General features: G+C 47.5%; 2 protein-coding genes across 3 annotated transcripts in view; both read left to right on the top strand.

Annotated features, from left to right (window-relative positions):
* The window catches only part of AGBL4 (AGBL carboxypeptidase 4), a 1,445,284-nt gene that overhangs the window by 1,214,431 nt on the left and 216,402 nt on the right, over positions 1 to 14,451 (top strand). The window lies entirely within an intron of this gene.
* BEND5 (BEN domain containing 5) overlaps positions 1 to 14,451 on the top strand; it is a 48,271-nt gene that overhangs the window by 10,058 nt on the left and 23,762 nt on the right. The window contains exons 2-3 of one of the 2 annotated variants that reach the window (XM_021683894.2): positions 5,119 to 5,252; positions 7,380 to 7,764. In XM_021683894.2, the coding sequence (XP_021539569.1) occupies positions 5,119 to 5,252; positions 7,380 to 7,764 (519 nt within the window). The remainder of the gene's footprint in view (positions 1 to 5,118; positions 5,253 to 7,379; positions 7,765 to 14,451) is intronic. The other variant, XM_021683895.1, reaches the window with a different exon arrangement.

Here is a 14,451-nt window from a genome sequence, read left to right as displayed (position 1 = left end):
CCAAGAAGTAGTTAGCTCTCAGAGGAGTCTCAAGATCCCCCCTGGCCAAGTGTCCAGATCAGGAGGCATGGGATTGGAGGGATTATCTGCTTCTGCTCCTTTCTGGAACTCACTCTTGTCATTTCAGACCTTCCTGCACTACTGAGCCTACCTTTTCAAAGAATTCATCCAAGCCCTGAGGCCCGGCTACAACCTGTTTCTGTTATGTCTGGTGATGATCACTGCTTTCTGGGGACTTCCTGAGGAGAGAGGCATCTGACAGGAGAGTGGGAGTAAAGTGGTCTTCTGCTTTGATCTTTGGACTGGGGAATTTGGATGTTTTCATCTATAGCCATCATTCATTCATTCAGCATTTATGCTGGTTCTGCCGTGTTGCAAGCCTGTGTTTAGAGGATAAATGTGGGCTTAGGAGGTAGAGAGACCTAGATCAAATTCTGGCTCTGTACTTTCCCATCTGGGTGGCTTTGGGCCTTCTTGGAGTCTCATTTCTTTTTTAGTGGGAAAAAAAAATGTGGCTAATAATACTTAATTTCACGGTTGTTGTGAAGTGTAGTAGTATAAGCAAAGAGCCTTATGGTGGTACCTGATAGGTAGTAGACATTCTACAAGTGGTAGCCTGTTTTTTAGTTGAAGTATAATAGCATAAAATTCACTATTTGAACCATTTTGAAGTATATACAAATCAGTGGTTCTTAGTATATTCAGTGTTCTGCAACCATCTTCACTCTCCAATTCCAGAACATTTTCATCACACACACACACACACACACACACAAAATCCCTGTGACCCACTAAGCAGTCACTTCTCATTGCCTCTTCGCCTGATGCCCCTGGCACACATTAATCTACTTCCTTTCTATGGATTTGCCTATTTTGGCATTTCACACACATGGAATCAGACATGTGGACTTTGTGTTTGGCTTTTTTCACTTAGCATAATGTTTTCAGAATTCATCATATTGTAGCATCTATCATACCTCATTTCTTTTTACGGCTGCGTAATATTCCATTGCATGGATATACCACATTTTTTTATCCATTCATCAACTGATAAACAATTGAGTTATTTCCACCTTTTACCTATTATGAAGAGTGTTGCTATGAACATTCATGCACAAGTTTTTGGTAGGTATGTTTTCATTTCTCTTGGGTGTATACCTGGAAGTGGAATGCTGGGTCATGTGATAATTTTATATTTAACATTTTGAGGATTGTTAACCTGTTTTCCACAGTGGCTGCCCCATTTTACATGCCCACCAGGGATGAATGAGGGTTCCAGTTTCTCCACATCCTCCCAACACTTGTGGCATTTCTTCTCTGTTCCTTTCTTTTTTTGATTATAGCCATCTTCATATGAAGTGGTATCTCATCATGTGTTTGATTTGCATTTCCCTAGTGACTGATGATTGTGAGCATCTTTTCATTTGCTTATTGGTATAGCCTCTTTTTTATTATTCTTCCATTAAACATTTTTGTTTGAGGAGTCCCTTTTGTATGGCCAGGCCTAGGATATGGGCCCTGCCCTGAGCTTACTCACACTCCAGTGGGGAAGGTGGACCTCAAACCAGATGACTGCAACATAGTAAGAAAAGAGGCTACAGAGAGGTATGTACATTGTGTATTGTGGCCTTTGAGGAAGAAGGAGAAGATGAGTGGAGGCTGAGTGGAGTTTGTCAAGCAGACAAGAAAGGAGTTCTGGAATTTACATGGAAGAGAATGGAGCCTTGGGTATAGCTGGTGGGGGTGGGGCCTCCTGGTATCAGGTAGGGAGTGGAGCACTGCAGGCAGGCAGCTGGGCAGGTCTCCACCTGAAAAAAGCAAGCCAACAGCAGGCTCTGAGCCAGCAGCAAGCTCTACTGAGCTTTGCCATCCACTATACATACAGGGCTCTTTTGCTTTCAAGGCACATTTACTTAGCTGATTTGATCCCACTTGAGGTACACATTATATCTCCATTTCTGCAGAAAAAGAAAAATGACACTCACTGACATTGCAAGCTTGCCTGACTTCTTACCCCACCATGTGGCAGGACTGGACTTGGAATCTGGGTTGCCTGACTCCTAGTTTTTTCCACACCTGTTGGCCAGACCTCAGTTCCTCTTACCTTGGCATTCAAAGCCATTTATTCTCTAAGCCCCAACTGCCTTAACTTCCTTCCTTGCCTCTTTTTCCTGCCTGTAACTGAACCATGTTTTTATAACCATTCCAGGCTAAATAGTTTCCCAACCTTCCTTTTTTAGCTTCTAGTCTTTGTCCCTTTTGTGTGTTCCAGATTCTTACCATCCTTAAATGGCTTTCCTTTTATAAGCACTGACTGCCTGAGTACCATTCACTCCCCTCAAGTACTTAATAGAACCTGATACAGAATTGGTCATCTTCACAGCATCCTGGCAGAGTGATTGAGGCACAGATGAGGAAGAAGGATCAGAGAAATAAAGTAACTTACCCAAGATCACTCAGTAAATAAGGAGTCTAGCTCAAATGCCATCTCCTCTCAAAAGCCTGCCATGGTTGCACTGACCAAAGTGATCTCCCTTGCCCCTGAGATCCTATAGCAGTTGCTTCCCCCTTATTCAGACTCACTATTTGAGATCTTGGATTATTGTTTTCATTGGTTTTTATCTTGTGCCCCCACATCTGGGAGCTCATGCTCCGTGTTCTGGGGCCCAGGCTAGAAGCTATAAGTGTAAATTCTCAGTAAATGTTACACTGAGGCATAGGAGGAAATGCTCTGGATGCTGGTTACAGGGTCTGGGTTCTCATACTATTCATGTTTTGACACCAACTTCTGTGACCTTGCACAACTAGTGAGCCCTCCAGAATGAGCACCCTGCCTGTGCTTCTCTTCCTGCATCCCTGAGCCTGGTCGTTGAGTGGATGGATGAGGGGGCTTCATCTGGAGTCTCAGTCTCCTCACCTGCATTTTGAAAGGGTTGAACGAGATGATCTGAGGATTGTTTTCCGTGCAAATATTACCTAGTTTTGTGCGTCTGAATGGTTGCCTCTCTCCAATCAACATGCTCCTGAGCTCCAGAGTTTCAGCTCAGGGAGGCAGAGCCTAGCTTGTCATTTCTAGTTGGGTGTCTACATCTCAAACCTTTGCCCTTGAATTTGTCAAACTGACAACTAGCTCAGGAGCTTTGCCCCAACACATTCAGAAGTCCTAACACCACCTTCTCATCCTCTGTTTTGGGATAACTTCATTTGAAGCACTTTCTTTAGCTTTTGTATTTTAGCAGCTTTTTGACTTGGAGTCTACAATGATTTGTAGGAAGAAGAAGCTGCTGCTCTTTTAGGAAGACCACAGTCCCTGCTGTTGTTCAGGCCCAACTCACTGGATGTATTTTATAGGCACAAAGAGAACAAAAACAGGCCTTTCTTGTGAAAACAGAACCTGAGGATTGCTCCTCCAGTAAGTGGGAAAGGCTGTTTTCACCTCTGATCAGGAGAGGGTTGTTAACAAAGACTAGTCGTTTTTCCTGGGTACTCTACGCCCTTCTTAAGTCATTCCTTTATTTTTTAAAATTGTATCTTTATTCATCTTATGTTTAAGGAAATAAAAATGATACTGAGCATGTTGATGGTGTCAGTCTTAATGTTGTGTTCTTTGAGAGCCTAATGTATACCAGGCACTGTGCAGTGAGTTATGTGCATTAGTGCTGCCGTCCCCCCAACTCCGTTATAGAGCAGACACCAGAGCTCCATGAGACCAAGGCCTCGCACCTCCCTCCTTGCCCTGCCACGCAAGAGCTGAGGTTCCCACTGAGGTCTCTCTGGCACCAGAGTCCCACCCCTCTCCAACAGGGGCTCCCTTCCTAAGACTGTTTGGGAAGATGTGGCATTTGACTACATTCTAGAATAGTTGTGTGCTTATAAGCTTCCTTCTCAGCTTTACTAACAAGTTGTGAAAAGAGAAGCCTGCCTTGGGGGAAGTGTAAGAGCATGTTTAACACACACACATATGCATGCACACACACACACACACACTCACACATAAAGACCCTCAGAGACTGTGTTTAACCAGCTACCTGGCCATGTGCCACGTCCAGCATTGGGCAACATGCTAGAAAGTGCATTTGGGATATAGCAGTGGGGACCTTTGAGGAATCAAAGAAACAGTAATTCCCAGAGTCTCAGTTCAAGCCCAGAACACAAGACCCCAACCTATTTACCACAAGGGACCAGTTCTGGGTTCAAGTTTCTACTTTAGAACTCTCCTCTTTGAATTTTTCCTTTTGACATCTACAGTGAAAGACAGATCTGGGAAGTAAAGTTTGACATCTGTACAAGAGAAAAAAACGTTCTCTTTTAGATTGTCTGAAGTTGAGCTCAAAGAATGAGAAAGTGAGGAGAAGTCATCCCTTTGTATTTGTGTAGCACCTTCCAGTTTGTAGTTCATTTCGGGTGTACGGTTATCACACGTAAGCACTAGGTGAGATGCCAGACTCCTGGCTCTTCCTCAGACTCCCACCTTGGGCAGGCCCCTTCTGTCCTCTGGGTCTGAGTTCCCTCATCTGTAAAGTGAGAGATTGGGCCAGTTGGTCAACAGGGCCCCTCGAACTCTGTCATTCTGTGATCTGGTACCAGTAAAAAGGCAGTAAATGTTACCTGTTAACTCTTCTTCTGTCTTAACCTCAGCCTGTCCTATATCAGGACTGTGGGGAGGCTCTACCTCCATAAGAGCCATTGTCCCTTTCATGCTTATTGGCACCTGAGCTGGCAGAAAAACACCACATTTTCCTGGGAATTCACTTGGCTTACTTAGAAAGATCTTGGTTGTTCCAGGGATCCATGGGCTAGTTTATACCAAATAGCAATCTAACGGCCACTCCAGTTCCAAGATTCCATAAAAGGCCACCCTTTAAGGTATACTTGGCAAAACCCCTAAGCAAAATCATTGGACATGATTTCAGTGCTTATAGCGTATACCTCTGACCCTAGAGCTTGACCAGCACTGCTGCTTTTAGGAGCCCTGCATGCAGGCGGGACAGGTCTTGGGATTTGTTTGCTTTTCCTTTTTAACTGGTCTGGCCTCAGTCGTTCTCTAGCATTTCAGGTTATGGGTATTTTGAGCATTTTGACTCATAATGAATCTTGTTCTCTTGATATGCATTTTAGAAGACAAATCTGACCTTGAAAACAGTGTGATGCAGAAGAAAATAAAAATCCCCAAACTTTCTCTCAATCACGTAGAAGAAGATGGGGAGGTTAAAGATTATGGGGAAGAAGATTTACAGCTTAGACACATCAAGGTAACAAAATCTTTCCCTTTTTTTGGAAGTTCACGGGGGCATTGTCAGAGTCTTGATAGCTAAAGAGTTCCATTCTGGCCTCTTCTCCCCATAGAAATGTCCTCTGGGGATTTTTGTTCAGGTTGGGAGAGTCTTGGGACAACTAGTATGCTTTTGCCTTGCTGGCGAGCTTTCCAGGAGCCCTGACTCATGCTGCGCCACCTCGCACTGCCCGATTGCCCTATGTAGGCAATGGAAAGCAACGTGCTTTTGGCTTTCCTCCCTGGCCTACAGCTCTGAGCTCCAGGAATATGAAACAGCTATTCTCGGGCAGCAGTTCAGAGCCAGTCACTATCAGATTGCCCCAAACAGCTAAGGGTACACTCCATAGGAAGCAGAATGTGCCAGCTTTACACAAAGGAGTTTGTGGACCCTGGATTGGAAGAAAACTTTTACATGAAGTTGCATTTCCTTTGATGTGCTGCCCAGTTGGTCTCCTCCAGCCTTCACTTGTAAACCCGCTGAATATCTTGTTCAACAAGCCAGATGTTTTTTTCTGTACAATCAGTACCCCAAAGAAAGGGAAGAGAAAGAAGGCTGCCTTCTTCATTGACCATGCCTGATATTGGACACAAGGTCAAAGACATCCCCAAGGCATAATCCAAAAGATGCAGCGAGGTTCGGGTGATGGCATTCATTGCACCCGTGCCATGGGCCTGGCCCTGTGCTGCTCCCTGGGGTCACAGACTAGGCCGACATGCTCACTGCCCTTAGCGGTCTCACAGTGTAGTGATGCAGTGATCTCACGTGATCAGTACGATTTTAGCGGATAAGTTCATCTAAACTAGCAGCACCTTATCCTGATGGATAAAAATGACAGGATAGGATTTTTGTCATGTAACTGCATCTCAGAGTCATGTTGTTTTTGTTTTTTTCACTAAACACCCAGAAACTTATCGAGAGGTTAAGGCAGGCTTGACCTGACGCGGTTAATTTGTCTGGAACCCGCTGTCCTCAGTTGTCTGCACCTCCCACAAGTGCCCCAATCAGGAGAGCTCCCGGCCCTCCTGCCTTGAGTGAGGAATTCTGTTGGTCCTGTAACTCCCACTCCCCCTTCAATGGAAGCTTTGTCTTCTTGAGCTGAAATTTCCTCAGGCAGCTGGAACCCCAGCCCCTAGATAGTCCTGGATAATTTTCTTCTCAGTGAACTATGCTCTGTATATCCACTGTCTTGCTGAGCTTCAACTTGGCGAGAGTCCTAGGGGAGGCTGGCTGATGTGGGGGAGGGGCCTCGTGCTGGAAGCCAGGCTCTAGGTTCCTGACCTGCTAGTCTGCAGGCTCACCACGTGACCGCAGGCGCGCTCCTTCCCCTCTCAGAGCCTCAGTGTCCTCACCTGGCAAATGAGGGAGTTAAACTGAAGGAATTTCCAGTGCCAGCATTCTCTGAACTTTTCAGTTAAGTAAACATTTATCAAGCCCCTGCCAAGTGCCAGTTCTGAGTAGGCAGTGGAGAAGCAGAGGAAATAAGACATGGCTCCTGCCCTAGATTAGAACAGATTAGAGTTCTTAGCGTCCTTCCCAATGAAAGCATTCTTGAGGACAATGTTACTCTGGTTTTTGTGTTTTGGCGGGGGGGAAGAGGGGGTGTTTTGTTTTGTCTTGGGGTGTTTTGCCTTTTATGTTTTTGTTGTTGAAGAGAGTTGAGTGCTGACTCCCCTGGGATGGTTTGGCCTGGCCTGATTTCTCCCAGATTCTCTGCCAATATACATTGAACACCCCCTGTGAGCAAGTCACTGCCTAGGCCCTGTGGGTGGGGTGGGGGCTGGGGAGTTGGGGAGGGTGGGCATGGTAGAATATGCACCCGGGAGGCAGAGCGATGGAATGGAAAAAGCACCGGCCTGGGAAACCAGAGTCCTAGCTCTGCCACCAACTGACCATGTGACCTTAGGCAAGACCCCCTCCGCACCCCGAATCTCCGGTTCCCCATTTGTAAAATGAAAGGCTTTGACTTAAGTGTTCGCACAGGTTTCTCCAAGCACTGATGTTCTGTGGTTCTGTGATTCTAGGATTGTCTGGGGAAATATTGAGCCGCAGTCCAAGAAAGTCCCAGCTGCCCTTGCCTGAACTGATTCTCGTTGTCCTACACAGAGACCCGAGGGGCGGAAGCCGAGCGAAGTGGCGCATAAGAGCATTGAGGCCGTGGTGGCCCGGCTGGAGAAGCAGAACGGCCTGAGCCTGGGCCACAGCACGTGTCCAGAGGAGGTCTTCGTGGAGGCCTCGCCGGGCACGGAGGACATGGACAGTCTGGAGGACGCCGTCGTGCCCCGGGCTCTGTACGAGGAGCTGCTGCGCAACTACCAGCAGCAGCAGGAGGAGATGCGCCACCTCCAGCAGGAGCTGGAGCGGACTCGGAGGCAGCTGGTCCAGCAGGCCAAGAAGCTCAAGGAGTACGGGGCACTCGTGTCGGAAATGAAGGAGCTCCGCGACCTCAACCGGAGGCTCCAGGACGTGTTGCTCCTAAGGCTTGGCAGTGGTGAGTGCCCCAGCAGGCCACCTACCTCTCCACGCGGCGGGGGGGAGGCTTGGTGCAGCTCTTCTCCTAGGAGGGCACAGGGCAGACATGGGCCAGTGCGCCCCCCGAGACTAGGGAAGGGCAGAGGCTTGGCTCGGCAGTCACCCCAAGGTAGAGCCACCCCCCTCCCACAGCGAAGCTGATATGAGCTTCACAGTGCAGCGGCCTTAGCTCCCTAGACCCCAGTGGGGAACATGGAGAAATGTGGCGCAGAGCCCTAGGGCCACCACTCATTTCTGCACTCATTCAGCAAGAGGCAGTACCAGGGCTTGAAGGAAACCTCTCCAAGGCAGTTTCCGGAACGTGAAGAGAACTAGACATGGTCCTTAAAAAGTGTATAACTTTAAGTCAGAAACAATAAATGCCACGACGGGGTGCGGATAAAATGGGAGAGTTCAGAGTTTGGAGAGGTTGTTTGTAGCCGAGGGAGACTCCCCAGAGGAGGTGGGCCTTGAAGCAGGCCTTGAGGGGCAGGGGTATCTCAAGGCACAGCAGCCACTGAGGGCGGGAAAGCACCCCAAGCCTGCTGAAAAGAGATACTGCGCGTGTAGTTTGAGGACAGGTGGCCAAAGACCTTGAAAACCCGTGCCAGCTGGGGTGTCGGACTTGTTTGGGAGGGAATGAGAAACACTAAAAAGTTTTGAGCAAGAGGCACATGACCTTAGGAGGATTAACATAAAGATGTAGGAAACTCCTTTGGTTTGCCCGTAGAGGAACTGAAGAGGCTCTTAATGCTGCTAGCGGTATTAACAAACCAGGTTTTTAGGTTTTCTTACCTAATGTGGCTTAGAATCAGGAATCAGGGAATTTGAAAGGCAGCAGCCTTGACAGCAGGGAGAAATGACTGGCTAGCAGAGGGAACAAGAGAGAAACACTCTCTCAGAACACAAGAATCCAGAATTGTAAAAGGCAGAGGCCAGTCTGTATTCTAGAAACCAGTGTAACAGCGGTTCACAGCCTCCACATCCCCAGAGGACAATCATTAATAACCCCATGCCAGTGTTTTTTGCTTAAAAATGGGAGCAATCTAGTCTAGAAACACAAGTTCTATTTCCGAAGTTTGAATCAAATATAATTTTGCACTCAAGAAGGAAGGTTTGTGTTATCGGATAATAGATTTCTATGTAAAGCCTCATTCATTCTGCTTTGATGTTTAGATAAATGTGCTCTTACCCAACCTCACTTATATTCATAGGTGCCTTTTATTTCTTAAAGTGGGTCCCCAAGGCAGTGTCTCGGTAGATCTTCAGAATGGCTCAGGGAGTCAGCCGAGAGGCCTTTCCATGCCTTTGTCACAGAGAAGGAAACTGAGGTTGGGACTTACCCAGAGTCACTGGGGAGGCAGAGGCAGAAGTCATGTCAGACCAAGTCCCCTGGTATCTAGGCTGGTAATTTCCCCACTTTCCGACTCGGCCTCTGCCTTGGCCCTTCTCCCAGGTCATAGCCTGTAGAGGTGCGAAGTGACAGTAAAGGGTCACAGGTGGTGTGCAACCTAAAGAGTTATTAAAATTCTACATCAAAATACAAATCTTAAAAAGAAGCCCTAACCGCAAAAATTCACAGAAGCTATGTTGGTCTTGGAGTGGGGGTGGGGGACGGGGAGAGAACTGGAATTTTCAGAAAGAACAAGTGTTTCCTGGTCTTCAGAGGAATAATTTTTATCTTCACTGCACCTTGTATGCTCCACCTTTTGTAAACTTCTTGTGGGGAAAAAGCACACGAACAACAAAAACTCTCCACACCACTGTTTTGACTCCTAGGGAAACTGTCTCTTTTGTGTGATCATGAACTGGGCTTAAACTCCAGAAACCACTCCTAGATCTCTGGGGCAATAAGACACTCTGCATTTTGCCTCTTTAGTCTTAAAACAGACTAACTTGACCTCAGCCATAGTTTCAGTGTCTTGAACTTTCCAGGCTCTCCTACCCCACAGGCCTTGAATGCCAGCCTGAGGACCAGTGGTGGGCTCTTCCCTGATCAGTCACCATTGTCTTCATAGTGGACGGGCTGAATAGAAGTCAGCTCAGGCCGCAAGTGTGTGTGGAACACCCACGACCATGTGCAGTGCCCTGTGCTCTAGGGGCTGTGGGCATCCTGGAACACAACACTCAACTGTCCCTGACCTGTGAGAGCTTAAATTAGTCCGTGGATTAGCACTTGTTGATTGGAGAATGATAATGTGCCAAGTTCTAAGACAAATCCACAAGAATATAATAGAAGGGTTTCTACCCTGAGGGGAATGTGTATGTTTTCACAGCTATAGTCTAGTCTTCGGAACCAGCCAAACCTGGATTCAACTTCCCTACTTCCCAACTCTGGCTTTGGGAACCTTCTTTCCTTCTTCCCTTTCTTCCTTGCTTCCTTCCCTCCTTCCGTCTTTTCTTCCACAGTTATTCCCTGGTGTTCTGCTGTGTGCCAGGCATTTTGCCTGGTGGTGAGAGTTTGATATGTTTAAGATAGAGCCCTTGCCCTCTGCCCTTGAGGAGGTCAAAGTTTGCTGAAGGAGACAGCCACCGACACAACTAGTGACAGCACAGGGCATAAATGTCACCAGAAAGACAAAAGCACAGGGGGCTGTGGGACTGCAGAAGAGGGGCCCCCACACAATTTGGGGGGACTGGGGAAGAAAGGCTTCCTGAAGGAAATGGCACCTAAGCTGGAACCTGGAGGGTGAAGGTTTGTTACTCAGGCATGAGTGAGTGGATGGGAAGAGTGAGGAGCGATCGAGGCAGAGAGCACCTCTCTGACCCTTGGTGTTCTCATCTGTAAAGTGGAAATAATAATACCCCTCATAGCATGGCACCTGGCATTCTGGTTGCTGCCCGCTTATCGTCAGCTTCTTTTTCACACCATTTAGTGGGAGGGCTAAGGAGGGGCCCAGTCTGGTTTTTAACTCTGTCTCCCGTAGCTAGTAATTGGCTGTATAACCTTGGGTAGGTTAACTAACTTCTCTGTCTGTCAGGGTCTTCTATTATAGAAGTTAAAAGGCTATATATATTATATATGTATACTTATAATATATATATATATATAACTTAGCTAACATTGCCGAGGTGCTTTCTGAGCCTAGGAGCCTGGAGAGATACAAAGAAGACTAAGACACTGGAAGTTGAAGTTGGGGTGTGGGTAGTGATGGAGGTAAATATGTAAGCATATCGATGAAATGCAGTGTAATGAGCCCTGGAAAGGGAGGGGGTGTCTAGCCTAGCCTTTGAAGGTGGAACTCTTTTGGTGAGTCTGGGAAGACATCCTCTGCTATAATAGCTCCTCATCTATACACATCTAGAAACTGGTAACATGGCAAAGAACCAGAAAATGACTAAAACCCTCTTTGTTTCTTGGCTTCATGTGTCCTCTGAGAGCACATCCTGAGCTGTACCAGCCTTGGCCCCCTGGGCCTGACTCAAGCATTGTTCTTAGAGGCCCTTCCTTGCATATTTTCTCCTGTCCACCTTGCCGGGGGACCCAGCTCAATGGCCTTTGTCCAGCTGGGGTGCTGGATCATCTACACCATAACAGGCAGATTCAGAGGCAAGAGAGGCCAACAGGTCGGCAATGCTCAGTTTTAAAAGGTAGGCTCCTTGCCTGGAAGAATCATTGCTGACTCCCCCAGGCATTGGGGTCCTGCAGGTGGTAGATGAGAATAGGCAGAGAACAGGAGCCTGGCCCCTTGAGCCCATTGGGGACCTCAGAGTGGTGAGCAGGCCCTCTAGCAGCCAGGAGTTGTAACGGTGCTCCTGGTGGAGGTCAGGGGCCAAAGGAAAGAGGACAGCAGCAAGATGGGATAAGAAGATGTTTCCAAGACGTCCCTGGATGGCTCACTTCTTCATTTATGCCCTTATTAATTCATCTTTCATTCATTCCACAAATATATACAAGCTGGATTTAACAGGAAAGATTCTCTGGAGTCCTGGAGAGGTGAAAGAGCTTACCCAGGAAATGGACTGGTGCTGCTGATGAGGAGACAAGCCCAGACAGCGTCACAGGCCCATTCCCAGGCGGTCTCCTGACACCTGGTCCTGTGCACCTCTCTCTGGACCCTCACCTCCACAGCCTTCTTTAACCCTTGGATTTCACTGTCTGGATATGGAGGTGACTCCTCTACTCCCACTCCCCACAAAGCACATCTTCTCTGTGAAACAGAACTTTCCTTTCTGTGATCGGAGCATGGGAAGTAGCCCTCTCTGATGAGCAGGAGCCCCACTCTCCCACTGAGGGTCTCTTCTCTTGGGGCCTCTGTGACAACATCAAACTTAAGTGAGGAAGCAAATGGCAAGGATAAAGCCCTGTGAGCATAAAGCATATTATGTTTAGTAAATGCCAGTCTCTTTTTCCTTTTGTGCCCTCTTTTGCCCACCCTCTCCCAAGAAGTAAATGCTGAGGATCCAGAAAGCATGCGGATATTCCAACTGATAAAGTAGAGATTTATCTGTGCCTATGTTCATTATTTTCATTCATTCAGCAATTATTCACTGAGGCCATCCTTTGTGCCAGGACTGCGTTGGGTGCTAAGAACATAGAAACAAATAAGACGGTCCCGTTTTTAAACATTCACAAGCTAGAGCACCAGAGCAGTGTTTATTCAACTGAGGCTTGGCAGACTCAGAATTCCAAGGGCTTCAGGGGAAGCACACTGTAGAAAGCCAGTTGCAAGGGGGAGCTTTGGTGTGCGAGAGAGACTCCAGGGTCCCTCTCACTTTCTCCTAGGCTACATTCCTTGTCCTTAGAGGTCAAAGACAAAAGCTTAGATGTTGTCCTCAGTGTTAGCACCAGTGCTTCTTAGATAGTTAAATTCATTTTGGTGTGATTCAAGTGATTTTCCTCTAGCTAAAGCTGGCAAGGGCTCTGTGAGGAGTATGGGGAGGAGGACGTAATTGCTGCCCTCGAGATGCACACACAATCCGGTGGGGAGCACAGACCTGCACACAGCACGACACCAGGCAGAACAAAACCAGGGCTGTCACTGCAGGAGGGAGGCATATACTGGTTTTAGATTTGGGGTGTGCTTTGTCAGGGAATGGAGGCAGAAATGATGAATCCTGACCCAAAAGAGGCATAGATAATGAGCATAATAACAATAATTCACACTTGCATGACACTTGATGGGTTTGAAAGCACCTTGACATTTTTATGTCATTGGACTATTGTGATAGCCCTATCGCGAGGCCAGGTAAGGATGATTATCCCCATTTGAGCGAGGAGAAGCAAAAAGAAGAGCTCACATCCCTGTTGGCCAGATCATCACATTTCAAATTGGTTGAAATTTTTGAAGGGGAAGGCCATTGTGGTCTGCAAATCTGTCTTGGCTCTTTAGAGCTCGGTTTCTATCACCTCTGTTCTCCTCTGGGCTCACGCCTTGTGTTCTGTCCAAGGTCCGTTAAAATACCAGCTTTGATCTTTAAAATCCTTTGCGGTCCGAGCTGGATTCTTTAAGCACAGGTCTCTGACAGTGCCTTTGAAAAGGCAGCTAATGTCGGCCAAGTGCCTCCTGCTGGTTTTCCCCTGTGCCAGAGGCGGCCTGGGCTTCGGCAACAGGTATCACTTGGGTTTGAACCTCAGCTCTCTGGGTCAGTACCTGTGCAACTTCAAGTAAATGATTGAGCCCTTCACAGCCTCTGTTTTTTCCTCTGTAAGATGGGTATCTTTCATGCCTACGTAGTGATTAAGGGCCTGCCTGGGCCCTGAGGTCGGAAGTACTGGGGTTTTGAACCCTGGCTTTCCCATGCTCTAATTTGTGACCTTGAACAAGTTACTTAACTTTCTGGGCCTTAGTTACCTCATCTGTAAAGCGGAGTCAATGATAGTACCCACCATTATAGTTCTTATGAGGAGTAAATGAGCAGATGCATGGGAAGACCTCTATCGGGGTCTGGCATGAAGTAAGTACACAGTGGTCCCAGCATACTGATGTAGAATCATTTGAGGATGCACGTGGGATAACGTTTGTCCAATGCTTGGCATATCATAGACTCTCATTGTCCTGCCACAGAACACAGGTATGGTTGTCTTGGCATATTTTAATCTTTGGTCAACCCCTAATGTCTCTCTGGTAAGTCCTCAGAAATCATTCTTAAATAGGCCATTTTACAACTTCGCCTGGCCTTGAGCTCAAGTTCACTGGTCTGTAGTTTATAGAATTCTCCCTCCACCCACTGTTCCTGGACAGAATTCTGACTTCCCATCCCCAGTCCTCAACCACTCCTTTTGACCCCCTCAGTCCCTCAGCCATCGCTCTTTATGGCTCAGTTTCCTCTTTGCCAGGGCTCTCCTTCTGGTGCCTGCGGTGAACCTCTGGATGCTTTTCTGTCTCCTGCAGCCTCAGTCCATTCTCACCAGTCATCAGGAACGCTCACGGAAGTTAGGCACCGAGGGAGGGCCACAGGCCGGGTTTGCAGAGGTGAGGCCCAGGAGGCCCCCGAGCTCCCAGCTGCCTCCGTGAGTGGTGGAGCGGGGCCAAAACCACTGTGCCCCATGCCTCCTCAGCTCGGATGGCAGGAAAAGATGTAGCGGTGAGAACTGGAATTATTTCTCTTAAAGATATGGGTGATCTTCTACTGTGAAGGGCTTTTCGCACCACTGACGGAAAGGTCACCCACAGTTCCTCCTAGATGATTTTAAGAACAGATTTCAGAGTGGCAGGACTGTCCC

This window comes from Neomonachus schauinslandi, chromosome 4, assembly GCF_002201575.2.
Source record: "Neomonachus schauinslandi chromosome 4, ASM220157v2, whole genome shotgun sequence".
Lineage (NCBI taxonomy): Eukaryota > Metazoa > Chordata > Mammalia > Carnivora > Phocidae > Neomonachus > Neomonachus schauinslandi.
This window is presented reverse-complemented; position numbering and strand designations above follow the sequence as displayed.